The 22,482-nt window shown below is 43.2% G+C and overlaps 1 protein-coding gene across 1 annotated transcript; it reads left to right on the top strand.

The window, feature by feature from the left end:
- Window positions 1-1,190: 1,190 nt before the first annotated feature.
- TENT5A (terminal nucleotidyltransferase 5A) lies at window positions 1,191-5,732 on the top strand. Its single transcript, XM_073336537.1, has 3 exons — window positions 1,191-1,380; window positions 1,628-2,140; window positions 3,226-5,732. The coding sequence occupies exons 2-3, from the start codon at window positions 1,694-1,696 to the stop codon at window positions 4,003-4,005; spliced, it is 1,227 nt and encodes a 408-aa protein (XP_073192638.1). The 5' UTR covers window positions 1,191-1,380; window positions 1,628-1,693; the 3' UTR covers window positions 4,006-5,732.
- The last annotated feature ends 16,750 nt before the right edge of the window (window positions 5,733-22,482 follow it).

Below are 22,482 nucleotides of genomic sequence, written 5' to 3'. Positions count from 1 at the left end.
ATCTGTCTGAGGTAAAAGAATGGCTCCCTTTGCTGCTAATCTAAAAGGTAAAAAATGGATGAATGGAGAGTGGATTTTTCATGTAGGAGGGTGCATCAGCTTTTCCATTTTTTCACCTTTTAGATAAATAGCAAAGGGAGATATTCTTTTACCTCAGATAAATCTGTCCAATCTAGCTAATGTATCCAATGCACTGAGTGTTAAGAAGTCCAGCAGATTTACACACATTAAAATGTGATAATAGAAGATATGTGTCTCAGTTCCCCGGACTGCTTTGAAAATCTCGGTCAAGAGTTGATCAGCTAAAAACACAAATAATGAGATCATCACCATCTGACCGACCAGTCCACTGCTATATTTCAGTGTCATGGCATACATTTTGGCTCTGTTTAGAATGATGATGTGTAATCTGCTTTCACCGAACGCAAGGAATCCAGTAAAATGATGTCTAAACTTGATGTCTCCTAGAAAAGGGATGGGGGAGGAGAGGGGGATAAGAGGCTGCTGGATCCACGTACATATGTGGGTGCACCACGGTCCCCATTTGCCGGGGCAGTAGAAGTAGCTACAGAGGGGATTTGGGAAGGAAGGGCCAAAAACTGGGTGGATTCTGTAGGCTCCGTGTGCCAGCTTTGGCATTTTGTGGCGCTCCTCTACAGGGATACCTCGAGGTTTAGAATTTTTTTTGGCGAAGTAGGAGCAGCTCCACATAGTATCTGTTTAGGCATTCGCATTTGGGGATTAGGAGGCAAATTTTGACTGGATCCAGCTGCCATATGCGGGTAGTACAGCATTTCTGGTGTGGGATGCCTAAGGGTCCGAATTTTGCTTTAGTGGGGGACCAATGGCTGGACAGGGGATTCTTTTGCTCGTTCCGCGCTACAGTTTTGGGGGCAGTGGCAGGATCTGAGTAGCTCCAGCTTTGCTCAACCCCCCCCCCTCCCCCCCGCCACCCCTGCTCCGAGGTAGGGCTTGGGGCGAAGGGCTTGGGGCGAAGGGCGGTTCTGGAACGACCGTAGGCTCGGCGGCGAGCGCCGAGAACAGCTGTTTATGCATATGAGGTGGGCGTGGCGGGGGAGCCTCGCCAAGGGCTGCAGCGGGCTGTCCATGCAAATGAAGGGGGCGTGGGGAGCGTGTAACTCGGAGCCCCGGAAGAGCGGAGAAACCCCATATAAAAACTACTGGGGACATTTCCCGGGCAGAACTACGAAAGCTCCAGAGACAGCAGCACCCGGGGCGGGCGGGCGGCCACAGCAGCGCAGCGCAGCGCAGCGCAGCGCAGCAGCCGGCGCCGAGCAAGCCAGCGGGCGAGGAGAAGCGGAAAGCGGGGCCGATAGCGGCCGGGCAGAGGCGCAGCGCCACTGGGCTGTCTCTCCCCAGGTGATAAAGCTCGGAGCGATCTCTTCCTTTGGGCGGGGTGGGCTGCGTGTGCGCGTCCGGGCGAGTGGGATCCCCGGGGGTCTGCATCTATAAGCGCCGCGTCTGTGGGTGGGAGCCGGGGGGCCGCAGCCAGCTCGGCGGTTAGGCGCCCGTGAGCGCTAAAGCCCCGCTGTGATGCAGTAGCGGAGCGGGTCTAACTGGGCATGTCAAACCCCGCGCTCACCGCTTGCTTTCCTGTTCCGTTAAGAGCGAAGCAAGGCGGCATCTCGCAAAAGGGACCAACCAGGCTCCCGAGAGGAAACGGCTGCGGACCATGGCTGACGATGAAAACGCCCGCAGCCCCAGCTGCAGCGGTAGTGGGCATTGCACGGGCACTTGCGGCGAGAACCCTCATTGCAACGTGCTGAGCTGGGAACAGGTGCGGCGCTTGGATCGCATCCTGAGCGAGACCATCCCCATCCACGGCCGGGGCAACTTCCCCACGCTGGAGATGCAGCCCCGGCAGATCGTGAAGGTGGTGCGGAGCCGCCTGGAGGAGAAGTGCATTGGGGTCCGAGACGTGCGACTCAACGGCTCGGCAGCCAGCCACATCCTGCACCAAGACAGTGGCCTGGGCTACAAGGACTTGGACCTCATCTTCTGCGCAGACCTCAAGGGGGAAGCCGAGTTTCAGACTGTGAAGGACGTGGTCTTGGACTGCCTTTTGGATTTCTTACCTGACGGAGTTAACAAGGAGAAGATCACCCCGCTTACCCTCAAGGTAAACCTGGACTTGTCCAGACACACAGCCAAGGGAAGGAGCACTTTGTAACAGTGGAGCTGGGGGGAGGCAAGGGTGTCATGAAATTGACGCCTACAACATGTCTTTAAAAGTGACTCTTCTCTCATTTTAAACCCCAGCGAAACCAAAGAGAGTTTGACTTGCAGCAAAGCGATAACGGCAATACATACTGAGCTAATGAGGAGGAGGAGCCAGGCAGGATTAGTGAACTTTTTTTCCCCTTTTGTCATTATGGTTATTGGGTTACATTTACTTAGAAAGTTGGAGTTTACAGAGCCTCATTTTAAGAGTCACTCAGAGGGAGGGAAGCATAGTTTAAAAGTATCTTAAGCTCATTGAATATTTATATGTATCTGCAGGGAAAAAATACTCTTTGCAGTGAGCACTTTTCCCAGACGGATGGAGAAGCTGTACAGTTCCTTGTTTTAAACAGAAATTCTTGTCTTGAACAGGATTCACTTTCTGAGTTTATTATAGTTTATGCTAAATAGCTTATGCCAAATAGCATATACCTATTTTGTCTGGTTTTGGGGGCATTTTTAAAATTTGGGAGTGTTTTGGGGGAGCTGTGCTGAAAGTACAAGCTTTGATTAGTTTGAAAATGTAGAAAATATATTTTCGTGGTGCTTATAGAAATGCTTTTTTATTATATTTTAATGGTGATCTTTCAGATCCCCAGGAATGATTGTATGTGTGAGACAGAAAGCGAGTGTGTGTGCATATATACTATGTGTGCAATCGATTTTGTAAGGTGTCTCTCTCTCTCTCTCTCTCTCTCTATATATATATATAATGGTTAGAAGTGCTTAAAAAAACATGGTTGCAAAAGTTGTTCCTGACATAGCACAATCCCATAAGGAATACCACTCCCATCACCCCTTGCAACTATTATGGTGCCACCACCTATGTTAAATATGTCTCCTTCAGTTTTTATCCAGAATCCTTAAAATACTTTGCACAAAGCGGGCACAGGGTGGAGGTGGGAGAATATGCAAATGAAGTCTGTGAAGGGGAATTGCTTGTATTGGTTTCTTCATCTGTTCATTTTGTCTTTCAAATTATAGGAAGCTTATGTGCAGAAAATGGTAAAAGTGTGCAATGATTCAGACCGGTGGAGTCTCATCTCCTTGTCCAACAACAGTGGCAAAAACGTGGAGCTGAAGTTTGTGGATTCTCTGAGGAGGCAGTTTGAGTTCAGTGTAGACTCTTTTCAAATCAAATTAGACTCCCTTCTGCTTTTTTATGAATGCTCAGAGAATCCCATGACTGAAACTTTTCACCCGACCATCATTGGTGAGAGTGTCTATGGGGATTTTCAAGAAGCCTTTGATCACCTCTGCAACAAGATAATTGCCACCAGAAACCCAGAAGAAATCAGAGGAGGTGGCCTTCTTAAGTACTGCAACCTTTTGGTAAGGGGCTTTAGGGCTGCCTCAGAATCTGAGATTAAGTCCCTTCAGAGATACATGTGTTCCAGGTTTTTCATTGACTTCTCAGACATTGGAGAACAGCAAAGAAAGTTGGAGTCTTACTTGCAGAACCACTTTGTGGGATTAGAGGACCGCAAGTATGACTATCTCATGACCCTTCATGGTGTGGTGAATGAGAGCACAGTGTGCCTGATGGGACATGAGAGGAGACAGACTCTAAATCTTATCACCATGCTGGCCATCCGTGTCCTTGCTGAGCAAAATATCATCCCCAATGTGGCCAATGTCACCTGCTATTACCAGCCAGCCCCATATGTAGCAGATGCCAACTTTAGCAATTACTATATTGCCCAGGTTCAGCCGGTATTCACATGCCAGCAGCACACATACTCGACTTGGTTGCCCTGCAATTAAGGACAGTTTTAATACACCTGGTGGGGAGAACATTTTCTAACAAGCAGAAAGGGGTGATATGCTCCTTAAAATGGGGTGTTTTGTGCAATGATGATCTGCTCTAGCTATCAAGTTTGGTAAAGCTTGTGGTTCTTCTTATAAATTGTGTGAGCATGATCTAGAAAAAGAAGCAGAAATAATTGGATTCTACCCCAGAGCACAAGAGACCTGTCATTAAAAGCAAATAGCTTCCCCTGAAATAAACAAGGGAGGAATGCTTGATGACAATATGGGTGGCAATACCTGCTCCCATAGCTTTGGCATAGAGAAGGTTGGAAAGCCTTTTTTTAGAATGGGATCTGCAAAAGGGAGAATATGAAAAAAAAATACAAAAAACAAAACAATTTGCTTACATATATTCAGGAGTTAAAAGTAGAGGCATGAAGCAGAGATAAGTTGAAATAAAATGTATATTGGAATTACTGCCTTTGGGACTTGCAACAAGTGCTGTCTATGGAATGATCGTGTAGAATGTATAGCTTGCTTGAATAGAATGCTTTAACAGAAACAGCTTGCTCCAAATGAACAGTAGGAGATTGGTAGAGTTATCATAAAACCAGAAAAAACACATGATGATACAGTCCATTCTTTACAGCTGCATGCGTGCTTCACATTTTAAAAATGTGAAAATGCAAGAAAAACAGCTGTAGCAAACAATATATGCTCAAGGACCAAAGATTTCACAAATAAGTGATCCAAGCAAAGGAGATACAGTAGACTATAAAAATAATTTACTATATTTGTACACACCAATGTTAATCAAAAGTGCCTGATGCTTTCAGAAAATTTGAAGTGAGAAAAATATAGTTTTGTGGTTTTTACCGTGCATTTTGTTTTATCAGGGACACAAGAAGACAAACAAACAAAACAAGCAAACAAAAAACCAAGCTTGTGAATCAGTGGTGGAGAAAATGCCCTATTTTTTCCTTGGCAAATACTTGTATAAAGTTAATATTGTCAGTGTGATGTTATCATAGGTACGTGTGTGTGTGTGTATGTTTGTGTGTGCGCGGGTGTGTGTATATATAAAAATACACACACATGCGCATACACAATGTATATATTAAATGTGGTCTCGGAAAATGTAGCAATTAAGGAATGTTTAAATAAAGTACTGTGTGTTTTCCAGTTTGCAACAGGATGTCATAGGACAGTGAGCACCTTGCCGTGAATTTATAACCCACACCTGAGAATTTGCAGTAAATGAACCAGTCAGGATTAAGGTGGGATACAAATAATGTCTTTGGTTGCAAGAACAAAGATTACAGTAATTCAGTGAGTTGCCTGTGAGCCATAATAATTCCACAAATGGATAAACATTTGATTAGCTGATGCCTTTTTTCACATTTTGTACTGTAATACCATTTTGACATTTAACCCACTAACTTTGTGACTGCATACCTCCATGATGTATAATTCAGTGGAACGTGGATCAAAGATAGGTTATTTAAACCCCCTGACAGCTAAAGAATATTGTATTAGTTGGTCATTTGAACACTAATTGTTAATATTTAAAGAAATATTTTAATAGAATGCATTATGCATTCCAGGACCACTAGAATTTAGTAAATGTGAAATGAATCCTTTTTAAGAGTGTTGCACGGTTGCTTAAAATTATATTTTATATATATATTATATATATATATTTTTATGCAAATATTAAACATCTTTGATCTGGTTGTCACACTGCATTTACAAGTTTAGTACTGTACTTTATTTAAATGGAATCACTTTACATTGGAACTATAACTTTCACTTTCATTTCCTCGCCCAAGAGACGGGGGGGGGGGGAGGGGGAGGAGAAGAAATCGACCGTTTCACTATTTTCACTTCAGAAACATCTCTTGGGGGAGGACTGGTTTTGAAATCCTAGTGCAGTATTTTCTGCATCATTTAAGTTTCGGGTAAAAGAAGATGATGTTTAAAAATGTGTGTTTGGAAAGGGAACTGTTATCCTGGAAGTGTGTTCTCCCCTTGTCATTACAGAGCTACTAAGACAAGATTATTTTTGCCACCCTTTGTACTTTTATCTTTGACGGCAAATTTAACAGGAACCTGACTTGTTTACTGAAGCACCTTTCCTGTGAGTTCTTCAGGAAATGTAAAAGCTATTTCATTGCCACTCAATGTGTTTACTTGGGAGTCCTTGTCCCCACCTTCTCTTTCCTTCCCTTCCTCCCTTCCGCATTGGCTGTTTTCTTTCTCTCTCTCTTTGGTCAGGGGAAGGCTTTTCTTCATTAATTATGAAAAGGAAGGGTTTGTTTCCCATGGCCTATTACTTCAAGCTGTAGATCAAGACTGAGATGTACTTGTCAAACCTAGAGCATTGCCTGTAGCTGTTTGAAGAGTTTTCTAACGGAAGCTAAGGGGAGGGCTGGGGAAATAGGATCAGCTGGTAATGTGGTATGTCCTCTCTTACCACAACTATTTGCAGCAAATAAATGAGTCATCCACTATTTAAAGAGGTTTTGGGATCTATAGCTGTGCCTCAACCACAAAATACTGATAATACATGAGACAATGTACTTTTCCTTTGGAGGGCAGCCTTTTTCCATTGCTTTTTTTTAAAAAGTTTTGATTTCTTTCCTCCTTCAGCTGAAATTTTATTACTTTTTGTGACTGACAGCAGCTGTTCATTTTGTAGTACACGCAGCAGGGCTCAGCCTACCGCACCTTTCACCATGCACATTTTGATACATATTTAATACGTTTTTGGATATATTATATAGGTATTAGACGTATTTTGCATATGTAAATTAACAAGTGGTGGAACTGGTAGGGCTTTGTTTTCTCTGTGGCTGGTAGTTTAAAAGGTATCTGATGTTAGTGGTGGGAAGGAGCCATGAGTTCAGGCCAAGAGTAAAATAAGAACATCTTTTCAAAGCTGGATTGCTTCTGTGGTTTGCACACCTTCCCCTTCATAAAGTCTGATTTTTTTTTTCTCTCTCGCTCTCTTTCTCTCGCTTCAGAACACTAGTACTTTTACAGCAAAAAAGCTCTTGGTATTCTGTGTAGGCTTCACTTTCCCATCCAATCAGCCATTTCAGCTTAGAACTTGCTGAAGAAACAGTACCCCCTTTAAAATGCTGAACTGATGAAAAAGGTTGACCTGATTACAGGCAAACTGTTGTGTGACAGTTGGATTTATTGCTAATCAACAGGGAGCTACACTTGTTTTAATATAAATATAATGAAATGTGAGAAGTTTGAAATCAGATTATTTTCTGATATGTATAAAACCCACCAAATGTAAGAACTTTCTCTTAAAAATAGAAGGGAAAGTAGAAACACCAATGAGATCACATCATATCTTTCCTAACTGCTTTTTTTTTTTTATTTTGTGCTTTAAAAATACATCTTGTTAAATGTTCTGCATATGAAGCATATTATGTTGGAGGCTCATTCCAGTTCAAAAGAAGCTTTTTGTTGTTGTTTCATTGAGAAAATGAAGTGTGTTAGGTAAAACTGCAGATATAAGAAAAGGAAAGAAAATGTAATGACATATTCAGCATCTATTTGAGTATACTCTTTTGTATGGTTTTCTTTTAGCAGACAATTTCCACTGCAAGAAAGAAAATCTGTGTACTATCTTGCTGTTGTAATAATGGCTTGCTAACAAAGTAAATAGTAAAAAAAGGCCTGCAAATTTCAATACAGCTTGGCTGAAGCACTGTAAACTCTTGCAGTCTGTAGGAGGCTGTGAACATTTGATCTCCCTCAGAATTCCATACAACTGTTGCCTTCTGTGAGGCATCCTGTTGCAGCAAATTGCTCCTTGGATTGCTCTTGTGGAACATTTTGACTATAGGCTCTGTCACAGACAGAAAACGAGCTGATGGAAAACAGACTCTAAGAGCTGAAGTGTTTGCATCAGTGCTAGAGGGAACAGATTGTGAATTTTGTTTACAGCATCCAATATTTGGATTTTTTTTGTAAATAAAAAGAAGTTATTTTTTTCTATTGATTTGTGTCTGCCGTCTTCAGTGTCTGAAATAGCTCTGGCCTGTTCCTAATGAATACCAACTAGCTTTCATTAAAAAGGACAAGGGCAGCACTTTTCTGAGAAGCGCAGCGTTCAGCAGCTTTCTGATTGGAGCACAATAAATTTTGAAAAGTCCTGCCTTCTGCCAGCCAATTTTGACTGGGTTCACTCAGCTACGAAAGAACCTAGCTGGCTGATGCCAAAAATACTTGGCAGAACACTGGCGGAGCAATGTAAATGATCTTAAAATCCAAGCCCCATCGAACTAGCAATTCTGAAGAACCAGAGCCTCAAAACATTATTTGCCACCTTTCCTGGACCCTTGGGTGAGAATATTAATAATATTGAACACTTACATAGCACTTATTGTTTTCAAAGCAGCACACAAACATTAAGGCCCAGATTCTGATACCCTCACTAATGTTGAATAGTACTTTACTCCTCAAATGCTCCCATTGATTTCATTAAATTAACTTGCAGAGTTGGAGTAAGGATATCAGAAATTTGGCTTGAGTAATAGAACTTCTGTGTGTGCTGGAATCTACATGCCCATTTGATCTGGGACTCTGAATCAATGTTTATTCCCCCAGATTTCCCCACATTAACTGTGCTTTCCTTGCTTATGATGCTGTCGCTGTCAGTTGAGGTACTTGGTTTGCCGTGTTTGTGGTGGAGAACCTCTGGTAATGAAGGCTGATTTCCTCAAAAGGCACTTCAAGGGAATATAAAATATTAATTGACAATGCTAATGGCAGTACTAGGTTTCCATTATCACAATCCCCCTCCCCACCCCTTTTTAAACCAGACTAACCCTTCTATAAGAAGTGTTGACGAGAGACTCTTCAGTAGGGTAACTGTTACTACACTCCTCTGTACCTGGATCCCTGCTTGGAAGGCTCATATGTTTAAGAGCTTGCCTGAATGTGTTTTTTGTAATGATGAGTGAACCTATATTCCCTTTTAAGAAAGTAAACTCAGCTTCTGGGAACTGCTAATTTTTCCAGGCACATGAACAAACACCTGGCTGAACAGCAGGCTCATTCTGCATAGTACATCTTTTTCTTTAACGGCTCTGTGTGTGTAAAGTGATTAGCAGGCTGCGCTGACGACTGAGATGGTGTATGGGAGAGGGGATTAGCTGCGCCTGAAAAACTGCACTGCATTTTTCCGAAATTAGAGGGGAAATGTGGCCTGAGGCTCACACTAGTATTAAACCATGGGGCTGCAGAAATTTTCAGCCAGCCAGGAAATTAAGGCTGGGGTTATCAAGGAAATAGAAAGGGGTTAGGTGCCCAGTTCCAACTGAATTTTCCTAGAAGCTGGACTCCTAACTTCCTTATGCAACTTTGAAAATCCAAGCTTGAACGGATTCTCTTCTACTTTTGACTGGTTAGTGTCTCCTCTCCTCAAATAGCACTTTAGAGATGGAATCATAAATTAAGCCTATGGAAGACTTTGAGGGGCTTCGTTCTTCTTGTTGAGTGTTATGTTGTTCTGGGTTGTGGGGGTTTGTGTGTGGGGTGGAAGATTCAAAAGACTGTGGAGTAGGGGAAGGGAAAGTTTGATGGGTTAAACTAGGAAACGGGAGCATGGCTCATGCTATCACCCTGCATTTCCCCACCAACAGGAGAGGAGAGGGCAATTTCAATAATAATATGCTGCAAGTTGCCCTGGCTGCAAGCTCACTTGAGAAAAACAAACAAACACAAAGATTTCTTGAGACATGAAGCTGAGCCTAGGTCACACCCAGTTCCTTCCTTGTCATGGGTACCTCCAGCCCCTGTAATGAAGGGTTTTATGACTTTGGGAATAAGCGATTTCCAACCTAAATAACTGACTGTTCTCATCAGGATCCTCTATGCAAGCTATATATTGATTTTCCAGAACATCGTGTACTCCTCGTTGTTGCCAGGAGTTTGTGGGGATCTGGTCATGTCATCATAAAACTGCCAAAATGCTGCATTCTTTTCTTTTTCAATAAAAGTCAATATGTTTGGCTGTGTTCACTTCTGCAAATCATACTGTATTGTTCTATACAGTACTAGTAGAACCTACGTGTTGCTGGAGCTGTCAGTTACAGGCTTTTGGAGTGTGTCAGAAACAGTGCGGTGCAAGGGGTTCTGACGTTCCAATGAGCAATAAGAGCACTATAGGTCAGATCTGCGTTTCAGTCCTGAGACTAACACCATCCCGCAAAGGCCTGATAACGCATCAGAAACAGAATACAATACCTTATCATGTTTACATAGCTTTCGACTACACAGCATGATTATTTCCGGGATGCTAAACTCAGCCCGCTCAAAGGTTTGCTGCACCTTCATGCACGGTTTAAAATACCCTCTACACATTATGTCGTATGTAGCTCTAACCAATGAAAGGCTATCTTGAAAAATTGACATTTTTGCATTTGCCACAGCCCTGATTGCAGAACAACTAAATTCTTCCGGGGAATTCAGAGCCCCAAATAGCTTCTTTCTTGCTTGGGGCAGAAGAATTGCACAGTGTCTTTTGATATATCACATTTCGGTCATGGGTCTCCCAAAGTTTTGGAGTGCCCAGCTAGGAGACACATTGGTCCAGTCTTTCTAGAATGTAGTACACTCGAAATGCACATTGATTTAGGCTGGGATTGAGGGTGATCAGCTCTACTGAGCATTAATTTGTGGGTTCCCAGAAATGGGAGGATCCAAAATTGCCAGCCACTTTAGACAATGTAGTCTTGTTGTGATAGAACAGGTTTCAATGTCTAATTGAAATATCTGTCCTTAACTTTCTTTTGTGCAGTGAATAGAATAGTGTTACTCTTCAGATCACAGCTCAAGTAAAAATGGTAAAGGGGAAGCACATTTTGGCCACTACTATCTTGCCTCTTTCAGTTACTTACTTGCCCCCTTCCCCCTAGTTTTTGGATTGTTAGAGAGAAAAGACTCAAGGGAGATGTAAGGCAGGGATTCTCAAACTCTTTTCTAGCGGGAAGCACACTTTTTAATTGTGTGTGTGTAAGGTGTTGGCCTGTTTCCCCAGCCTGTGAAGGACTCACTGGGGAATGTCGACATTGCAGTAAAAACTCTGCAGCTCAGCTGTAGCTAGCCCGGTTGGCTGACTCGGGCTGCAGGGCTGAAAATTGCAGTGTAGACATTCAGGCTCATGCTGGAGACCAATTGACTGGGGCTCTGAGGCTCCGTGCCAGGGGTTTTTTTATTGCGGTGTAGATGTACCCACTGTGACACCCACAGTCTCTTTCAAGCCACATTTTTATTTCTCCATGCAGAATGCAGGCAAAACCTTGAACACAAAACTGTTCCTCTGCCCAGCCTGGCCTACAGTCCCCAGGGCTTTTCTGCATTGCCTCTCTCAGTGCCTCCTGCTTCAGGGCCTACTGCAGGAGCTCATCTCCCTCCTGCTACTCCTCTGTCCTCCTTCTCCAAGCCATCTGCCTAGGAGTTACCCTCCTCCAACTGCCCTTCTGCAGCAGCCCCTCAACTGAGCCCTTGCCAGCTTTTATAATCACTTATTCCCTTCCCAGCTGGGTCTGATGACTGAACAGGGCTGGCCAGCCCAGGCCCCCAGACCCTTAAAGGGGCAGACCATCCTGTTACAGAGGGTCTCACAAACAATTTGTCCTGTCTTCAATGGTCAGATTACCTTCCTTTTTAATCGTAACTTAATGGACCACCTCCGCTTTACCCATAACACCTTTGTGGCAACTGCAGCACTTGCTTGCACAAAAAAGTAGTATCAGGAAAGTGTTTCTCTATATGGAACTGTCCTTAATTCAGTGAACATCCTGACCTGCTTTGAAAACCATTAAGCCACTGTCTACTTTGATTCTTCTGTCCCTCTCTTCCCTCTCTCCCCTTGCTTCTCTGCACATGCTTGTCTGCCACCCAGTCTCCTTCTCCACCTCTTACACTTCATGTGTTGAAAATCAGGAGGAGGAGCTACACCATGTGACGTGCCAGCTCTTCACAGACGACCAGTGATCCATGGGTTACAGTTTGAGAACCCCAATGTGTGAGTCCAAAGCTGACTGCGAAGAGTTACAAAGGAATCTCACAAACCTGGGTGACTAGGCAACAAAATGACAGATGAACTTCCGTGTTGATAAGTGCAAAGTAATGCACATTGGGAAACATAATCCCAGCTACACATACAAAATGATGGGCTCTAAATTAGGTGTTACCACTTAAGGAAGAGATCTTGGAGTCACCGTGGGTCGTTCTCTGAAAACATCCACTCAATATGCAGTGGGAGCCAAAATGTTAGGAACAGGATAGCTCATAAGACAGAAACTATCATAATGCCACTATATAAATCCAAGGTACACCCACACCTTGAACACCGCATGCAGTTCTGGTCACCCCATCTTAAAAAACGTATATTAGCATTGGGAAAGGTACTGAGGAGGACAACAAAAATGATTAGAGGTATGGAACAGCTTCTATTTCAGAAAAGATTAGAAAGACTGGGGTTTAGAATGGAGACTCCTAAGGGGGATATGATAGAAGTCTATAAAATCATGAATGGTTTGGAAAAAGCAAATAAGAAAGTATTTACCTCGTCACATATCACCAGGCACCCAGTGAAGTTAATAGGCAGCAGATTTAAAACAATCATAAGGAAGTACTTCTTCACACAACCACAGTTGCCATGGGATGTTGTGAAGGCCAAAAGTATAACTACATTAAAAAAAGAATTATATAAATTCATGCAGGACAGGTCTATCAATGGCTATTAGCCAAGATGATCAGGGATGCAACCCCATGATCTGGTTTTTGCCAGAAGCTGGGAATGGGCAACGGGATGGATCACTTGCTTCCCTCTGGGGTACCTGGTATTGGCCACTGTCAGAAGACATGATACTGGGATAGCTGGACCTTTGGTCTGACCCATTATGGTCATTCTTATGTTGTCCTTAAACCTGTGACTGCCAGAAGCTGGGACTGGATGACATGGGATGGATCACTCAAAATTGCCCTGTTCTGTTCATTTCCTCTGAAGTACCTGGCACTGGGCACTGTTGGAAGACAGGATACTGGACTAAATGGATCATTGGTCTCCTCCAATATGGCCATTCTTATGTAAGATGCTTCCACACCAGCAGCCCTAATTGCCCTATCTACACAAGACATCTAGTCTTTCAACAAACAAGATATCTAAATGTGAAGCCCTATGTGGATTTTATGACATAGTCCTCAGGAAGATTTGATATAAAGCAACCAGTGCCTTGAGGTAGGTCCTAGAGAAATGCATAATAAATATGTAAATTTCACTATCTCAACTCCAGATATTACCAGATAGGAGGCTCACCATGACTGCTTTCCAGTTGTTTATTTTATTTACACATACAGCAGAAAGGTACACTCCAACTGCAAATATCGTCCAAGGGTACCAAGTCAGACTTTTCCATGTGATACTATGTGCTACCAGTACTTGATCTGCCTTTGTCACTTCGCCTTAATCCCCTGTGTGGATAAAACAACCAAATCCTTTGTGACATCAAAGTGCAATATTTAAAGCTCTTAAAGTTTAGTGTCATTCATTAGTTTGAGGTAATCCTCTATCCCATACGGTTTCAGATATACTTGACTTGCAGTTAATGTACTTAATTGCACTGTAGTTGTAGTTAATGCACGTAAATGAACAATATATACCAATGAACTGCCTTTAAATTAGGATTTAATTGACTAAAGGATATGCTGTTTAACCAGCACAGATGTGATTAACAAAAGTCTCTCCAACGTGAACAGATCCTCTTCACTCCTGCTATTAGACAAGTGCTGAAATTTGCATGAGCTGGTTTCCTCTCCTGTGGAAGGGCCTACTTCCTCAGAAGTGACATTTCACAGCAACATGAATATAAACCGCCTGATCCACAACCCACTGCAGTTAATGGGAGCTTTTCCTTTGATTGCAGTGGGCATTGGATGAGGTCACAGGAGCAGCACCAGAGGGCTCAGAAAGGCAAAATTCATGTGTGCCCAGAGCATACACATGTACATCCAAGGGGAGAATTTGGCCTTATGATTGTTATTATTTATATTAAACCTTTATATTGTGATGGCAACTAATGGCTACAACCAGGTTGGGGGGGGGTCCACTTTACAAGGCACTGTATAAACATACAATGAAAGTCTTCAAGGATCTTTTTCCTGGATGGCTGTCAAAGAGCATACTCTTTTTCTTATAAAAGTTGGCTTACCTACTTAAAAATATACACCTCTCTTCTAGAAAAATCTGATATTGATAGCAAAAAATGGATCCCAAAATTGTAATTCTCCTAAAATATTATGTAACTTCACAAAAGACAAGTAAGGCTAAAACTGAAATCCCTGACAATACACCCATCATGAGTAATGAAACCCACTTGCTCCCCTACAAATCTGTAGGTTTAGGATGCAAGATGATCTTTGCAGCACTGGGAACTGAAGAGTGTGCTTGTCTCTCTCTCTGAAAGAGAGAGACTATGTACTATTGTACTATTGTAGACTATTGTACTATGGGCAATACACAAACAGACCCAGTGCACTTACTTCCTCCTCCCACTTCTGGGACTGAAACGTGGACGCTGCTTAGCAGTGTGCAGCAACACTGAATGGCACTATAAAGCAGTACGTGACATACTTTATTCAATGAAAACTGTAAGGCAAATTCAGGCTGGCAGAGTGCAACTACTCAAAGTAGAATTTGGTCAGGCCACCAGGTTAATGTCCACATATATATATATGTCAAAGTGGACATTAACCTGGTGGCCTGACCAAATTCTACTTTGAGTAGTTGCACTCTGCCAGCCTGAATTTGCCTTACAGTTTTCATTGAATAAAGTATGTATATATATATAGTATACTATATATATATATATAGTATATATATATACTAGCCTGGTTTCTGCCCAGATTAATGGGGGCATAAGGGTCAGGACTCCCCAAAAGCAAAGATTAGCCACAGAACCACTCTGCAGAGGCTACATCAGCCATTCGGCCCAGAGTCCATCTCTTCCTAAAAATAAAGTCACTATCACAAAAATCAACAGCCTCTCAGCATTAAACTGGCAGCAGGAAACTATTGTCTTGGTACACTGTTTTGTTCCATAAACATTATCTCTTTTATATATCAAATTACAATGTTTGAAAAATCTTGATATGCTAAGCAGCTTCTAGACAAAAGTTGTTAGCGAGTTTAATCACTGCAAACCGCTATAAATAACAAGGATGACGGGAACTAATAATAGCCCTTTATGTAATTCAATAGAATAATTTGAAACTATGTTGCAAGCCTGTGATTGTACTCTCTGTTCATGCGAGCTATGTGCTATGGTTAAGAGTCTATCTGTGTTTCCATTATAAACCCCTACTTTCCAGGTTTATAGTTTGGTTGCAAAAGCGCCATAGAGGCCGAAATTTGGTGAGTCCACATGTGGTTTAAACCCACAAAAGGCAAGCAATTCAGAGGTAGGACTGGAATTCCCCTTTCTATGTTCCCTGGTGTGCCAACATATTTCACAGCATATTGTACCAGAGAGGGACTGATGATTCTAGTTGATCTTTATTCCATATGAATGGGAATGTTCCACAAAATATAATTAGTGGTAAATACTAACTTCATCATTACATGAATAAAAAAAGTAATACATTTGCAGAAACTTGGGCCACATCTCTGCTGTTTTGAACAAAAATGAGTGGGCATTCTTCTCAAATTTGGCAACCCATGTACAAATTTATTCAAACTAGAACTTATTTGCTCTCTGGGTAGCAGATGAAGTTCACAGCAAATCAATTTAAGTATATTTCTATAATGTAATACTGTCATAATCAGTCTATTTTAGACTTTCCCAAATATAATTGCTGTGTTCTGTGTAGTAATGAGAAATGTTCCTGTTTAAAAATATCCAGTCAGGCCCATTTAATCTTGAATCAAAAATTTAGACCCAGTTTTCTTAAATGTAGACAAAAGTAAGAATACTAAAAATTTAACAAAGCAATGGTATAGACCCGTTGGAAAATTTATCACAGCTAATTACTCAGATAATCAGAGATATGTCAAATCCAGTCACAAATTAGCTAGTTCTCTCAATGGCCTAGATTATTGTTACTGTCTTCCCCCACTTTCTGGATCCCCGGTCCATAGATCATTCTCCCTCGTATACAAGATGGGGGCCTGCTTCATTTTCTGTTGGTCCAGGGGTGGAGACTGGACAGGCTAGGGTGAGGAATCCCACATTCTTCCTTCCCTCTGACCCAGTGAGATCCTGAAGAAAAGAAGCTACAGCTGTGACAGGATCCCAGGGATACAACCTGGAACTGTGGGACCACTGTGCTCCCTTAACTCTCCAGCCTGGGTTGTCTCTCACAATGCTTTGCTAGAGACAAGCCTTAAACCTCTCCAGGTGCCGTTATCACTCAGCCATCTGCATACAAAGACACATCCAGCTAAATTGCATGAATGCTCTCTTAGGCTTTGTCTACACTACCAAGTTTGTCACCAAAAACTGCCTTTTGGCGACAGAACAGTGAGAGCGTACACACTGAAATGAGACTTTTGTCGGGAAAAACGCCTGGTTTCAGTGATAAAAAACTTCCACCCCACGAGAGACTTTTTTCTTTTCCCCTCCCTTTATTGCTGACAAAGAGCAAGTAGAGACACTGTTGTTTGTTTTGTCAACAGAACTGTCTTCCACCAGTATCCCACAATATCCCACTGATCCCTCTGCTCAGGGTTTTGATCTCTGCTGCCCTGCAGGCATGTGCCCCTCCCCTTTCAAAGCTGCAGGAAGTATCTGACAGCTGAGTGTGCTGCTCCCTTTGGGGAACAAAGAGCAAATGCTCCTGTTCTGCCCTGCACTAGGAACACAGTGGCAGGCAGTCTGGTGTTGCAGGGAGAAGGGGAGGAGAGACTGCTGCGCTGCTTTGACATTCCTCAGCATGGAGAGTTCACAGAGCTACTCATGATGCTGCTCCTGGCAGCTGAGGAGGCTGTGGGAGAACTCAGAGGGAATCCTCGCAAGGTGCGAAGCGATCAGCTCCACCTTCCCACTACACTGCACTGTGTGATACATACCCACGGTGCATTATTCACACTGTCGATGATGGTGCCCACAATGTGCACAGATCTGTTGACAGAGGGAGCAAGTGTGAACTTCCTTTGGCGATTTTTGTTTTGTCGACTTTTGGGTGTTGACAAATTTTCTCGACAAAACTTGGTAGTGTAGACACAAAGCCTAAGCCACTCATGAACTATACAGAGGGAGACACTAGCAACCCGTCCCCCAGCACCCAGCCTTGCACCCCAGAAATGTACTGTCTTGCACTGCTCACGACCTTCTTTTGAACAATGCAAGCTCATTAATTAGTTTACCCCTTTTTCAAAGGATAGCGAACATACACCAGCCTTTGTAATCTGAGCAGAGTCCTCAAGCACATTAGATAAACTCACTGGTAAGAATACATTAAAATAAGTTTATTAACTACAGAAAGATAGATTTTAAGTGATTATAAGTGGTAGATATAATGATCAGAGATAGTTACCTAAGAAAATAAAAAGTAAACACTCATTCTGAATCCTAAACTTTCAGACTATGCGAGATTTGAATCAAACAGCTTTTCTCACCCCACTGGATGTTGCAGGTAGTTATAGTTCTTAATACACAGGCTGAATTTCCTTCTCGGCCTCGGACGAGTCTCCTCAGTTCAAAATCTTTGTCTTCCCAGAGCTCTTGTTGCCTTCAGAGAAGGTGGAGGAGGTGAGAGGTGATTGCCTGGTGCCATTGTGCCTTATTTTATATGCTCAATTTCTGTACCAGAGAAGATACTGGGCCCAGATATGTCCTGGTGGGCCTTGCTGAGTCACAGAGTTGAGCAATCCCCATTGTGTGGTGCTTGCATAACTGTGTCTTATAGAATTGTAAATCTCTTATTTACAATTCCCCTGCTGGTCAATGGCTCATGATGGTCGCCTAGCACCCATTTGGGTGTGGGTCACCACCTTTGTATTACGTATTTTCATAACGTATTTCAATAGCAACTATACAGCAAAATCTCATCATTTAGTACACCCTGTGATATACATATTTTGGCAGAACAATGAGTTGCAGCAGATCATGACCTTTCATATGGTACCTTACAAAGCATACTTTGTATTAAACATCACCACAATATACCAATGATGACTTTGCAGGGCTTACAGGGTGTTATTTTGAGGTATAGCATGTCACAATAGCCTACCTCTGTATCACTTTTTCCTTGGAGATCCCCAAGCAGCTGTGGGCAGAAGTCATCCCTGGAAACAGGGCTCTTAAGAAGATGAACCTGCAGGCAGGAGGCTGGGGAGGAGAGCTGGGGCTGGACTAGGTGTGCAGGCAAAGGACCACCATACAGCTGGCCCTGGACTCCCATGAATACCCTGGGATTCTCCAGACACAGGTACAGTGCCATGAGTTAAGGCAGCCTTTAGGGCTATTCTAGCCTAACCTGCCCCAGGGCCCAAGCAGCTCAAGGATATGGGAAATTAAGCTGCCTGTGCTGGGCTATGCTCTGGCACAGAGATGAATCTAGCCCTCTGAGCTTGTTCATTGCCACAATAGGCAGCTGCAACACTTTCAGGGCTCCATCCAGCCCCTATGGGGCCAGAGGATGGGAGGGAGCTCTACGGGGAAGGAGCTTGTACTGGCTTGTAGTAACCTGAGCTGTAGGTGAGGGAGAAGAGAGTTACAGGCACAGGGGCTGGCAGGGGGAGTTGCTGGAGTTGAAGGCGGTGAGGCATCTGAGAGCATATTACAGGGCTGCTGGGAGTCTTCCAGCAGTACTGCTCAGAGCTGCTGCCAATTCAGTTAGCAGATAGTGGAGTGAGTTGGGAAGGTGGTGCTTCCAAGTGCCTTCTATTGACAGGCTGGCCTGCAACACTTGGGTGTTCTGGGATGCAGTTCTTGGGATTGCATAGTTACATTATTGCTTGTAGCACTATGGAGCTAAAAACAGATCAGAGATTACTAGCTGAGCATGTGACTGACAAAATCCCAATTTTAATGGTAGCCCATGGGCCTGAGACTGCCACCTTTACTCATGCTGAGGAGAGCCCCATTTCAGTGGAGCCAAAAATTTGCATGGTTTGACAATGACACTGTGCATTTCTCTGACACCCTTCAGGAGGACAGTACCATCCATGGTGTCCTCCCCTTCAGCGGTGGATAGGTCTACCTAGGTTAATGCTTCTGTAAGCAACCTTAACTTTGGCCCTGTACCTGCATCCAATCAGTGTGGTAGATTTTGCCCAGGCACAAAATGACCAACAGTAGAATGGCTTCTATAGCTATTCCATGCTGCAAGGAAGGAAGTAGGGCCAGAGGAGCAGTGTAGCATCTGACTTTCTTGGAACTTCCCCGTTGAGCCCCAAGAACTGCGGAGTTAGTATGCACTAGTCCTATTTTATTTATTTCCTTTGAAAAAGAGAGAGAGAGAGAGAGAGAGAGAGAGAGAGAGAGAGAGACCCAGAAGATCCACTGAAGTGAAACTTTTGGAGCTATTTTTGTTTCTCCGTTCCCCTCCTTTGGGTATAAATGAATCAAGGCACATTTTGGCCCATAGGGCCTAACAGCAAAGCAAGAACAAGTTTGTCACATTCTTTGATCCTCTAAGGTCCAAGATTTCTGCACGTTTTTCTCTGTAGTCTAATCCTTTCACTGAGTGTCTTTTTTCCTTTCACAACTGCATGCCAAATCCCAGCTTTTTCCCTTTGAATTTGAGAATTAGGAAATCAAAGGAAAATGAGCCGAAAACTTTCCAAAGTGTCTTTAACCATAAATCAATCACTTTTGCACCACTGATATTTTTCATCCTGTAAAAGACAAGCCCTACTGGAAAAATATTTATACAATAAACAAAAAAAGCCTTGACATCAAATTAATGTAAGGAAAGATAATCCAATCTCTTGACAAATGGGGAATTAAAGTGATTCATTTTTCTTTGGCTTTCCCACTGTCATTTATTCAGTCTTCATGTAACCAATGAAGGGACAGAAGGACTTTCATCCCTGATTTACCTTTTTTCACATTGCCTGAAAGGCATTTGGCTCTTAGCAATGATCGTCAAATCGCTGCCTATTGTCAAATCCTCTCAGGTTAGTAAGACTGCACTGCCGTCTTTAGCTTTGTAAAAAAGGTCTTGTCAATGAGAACTCTTCACCCAGAAGCACCTATCATCTTTGTTGTACAAAGTTGCTTATGTTCTTCCTCTCAGAGTTCCTCACCTTCCTAAAACGTGACATATTGGCTGAGATGGTTCAGAAACCTTTAGCTCCTCCTAGTATGAAGGCACCTGACAGTTCATGTATGATCCAACTGATCGCTGCTGAGTGTCCGGGCAGTTTACAATACCCACACAAATTGCATCAGAAGTGCCTCCTTTTGTTATCTTGCTACGACTGTCAGCCACCTCAGTTTGCTTATACAGGGCCCAGCCTTGCAAGGTACTGAGCGCAACCCACACCCAAATCAGTGGAAGCTGAGGGCGCTGGATGATGCACAGGATTGGGTTTGACATGAAGTTTTGAGGGCGCCATATCAGGAATATTTCTGTGTAATCTTTGGAAACACCTTATTGGGCATTTGAAGCCAGGACAAGCAAATGTTGAACATACTTTCTCACTACGAACCCTCCAAGCAGGTCAGAAAGGTAATTCACACTAGCTCTTTTGACTCTAAAATCCTCTGCTCTTTTGGACAATCCGAGCTAAGAGGCATACATACCTAATCTCTCTTGGGCTAGCCAGACACTGATGTCACCTTATCATACTCAAAAGCAGAAGGATGATTAGTATTTCACATCTCAAATCAATCTGAGATGATGTATTGAAATACCCCCAGGAGAACTGGTGCAGGCAGGAGATCAGTATAACTTGTCAGGAGCTGGGAGGGAGGTGAAGGGGGAAGAGATTTCTTTCTGAAAAGCTTTGCTCAGCTGAGAATCAGAGGGAAAGTAACTGCTGAAGGCTCCTGGAAGCCAACAGACTCCATCTGCCCCTGTGAAGTCATTCGCAGCACTGGAGCCTTAGAGAGCCTCACACAGCAGCTGGGTTGGCTGTTTTCAGGTAATGAAATGCTGCTTGAGGCACAGGTTAGAAAATAGCAGGCGAAGCCAATCAAAAATCTCACTGCACAGCCTTTGTCTATGCCACATTTCTCCTGTGACTCTCCATGAGGAACTATTACACTCTGCTTTGCTGGTTGGATCTGTTGCTTCAAATTAAAGCCTGGCAGCAAGCAAGCATCTGGAGAGAAGCCTAGCACGTGCATGAGGTCACAGAGCTGGATCGTGCAGCCTGGACCTCGTTTTTGCCAAGAACAAGCATTAAAGGTGATTTTCAATCCAGAAGCATAGGAACTGAACCACAGAGCGTGAGTTTCTGCAGCCGGTGGGTTTGGGGCAGGCTGCACCAGTTCGTCCTTGACATTTACATTTAGAATACAAATGACTGACCCATTCTTGGTTTTTCTTTTCAAATTTCTGTTTGAGCCCTTGCAGTTAACAGCTGGCTCCTGCAGGCCTCCCACACATGGAGCTGCCATTGAAGTTAATGGGAGTTGCCCAAGGAGGCCTTCCCAGAGTTGGCACATGATGGGTGTGTGAAATTGCCCTTCTGTGTCCCCTGTGCCAGCTTTACTACATGTTATAGTGTGGCCCACTTCTTCAGAGAGAAACTGTCTCAAGGACCACGTCCCCTCTCAGCACTCCTGTCAAGGTTCCTCCCCCACTCTGAACTCTAGGGTACAGATGTGGGGACCTGCATGAAAAAACCTCCTAAGCTTATCTTTACCAGCTTAGGTCAAAACTTCCCCAAGGTACAAAATATTACCCCCGTTATCCTTGGAATGGCCGCTACCACCACCAAACTAATACTGGTTACTGGGGAAGAGCTGTTTGGACGCGTCCTTCCCCCCAAAATACTTCCCAAAACCTTGCACCCCACTTCCTGGACAAGGTTTGGTAAAAAGCCTCACCAATTTGCATAGGTGACCACAAACCCAAACCCTTGGATCTGAGAACAATGAAAAAGCATTCAGTGTTTTACAAGAAGACTTTTAATAAAAAATAGAAGTAAATAGAAATAAAGAAATCCCCCCTGTAAAATCAGGATGGTATATATCTTACAGGGTAATTAGATTCAAAAACATAGAGAACCCCTCTAGGCAAAACCTTAAGTTACAAAAAAGATACACAGACAGAAATAGTTATTCTATTCAGCACAATTCTTTTCTCAGCCATTTAAAGAAATCATAATCTAACACATACCTAGCTAGATTACTTACTAAAAGTTCTAAGACTCCATTCCTGTTCTGTCCCCGGCCAAGACGACTACAGACAGACCCAGACCCTTTGTTTCTCTCCCTCCTCCCAGCTTTTGAAAGTATCTTGTCTCCTCATTGGTCATTTTGGTCAGGTGCCAGCGAGGTTACCTTTAGCTTC

Source organism: Lepidochelys kempii, chromosome 3 (genome assembly GCF_965140265.1).
Source record: "Lepidochelys kempii isolate rLepKem1 chromosome 3, rLepKem1.hap2, whole genome shotgun sequence".
In the NCBI taxonomy this organism is placed as follows: Eukaryota; Metazoa; Chordata; order Testudines; family Cheloniidae; genus Lepidochelys; species Lepidochelys kempii.
This window is presented reverse-complemented; position numbering and strand designations above follow the sequence as displayed.

Excerpts from the sequence above, each read along its gene's own strand:
- TENT5A (XM_073336537.1), top strand. The coding sequence starts at position 1,694 with ATGGCTGACGATGAAAACGCCCGCAGCCCCAGCTGCAGCGGTAGTGGG. Across the intron at positions 2,141-3,225 it reads TCACCCCGCTTACCCTCAAG|GAAGCTTATGTGCAGAAAAT; the intron begins GTAAACCTGGAC and ends TTCAAATTATAG.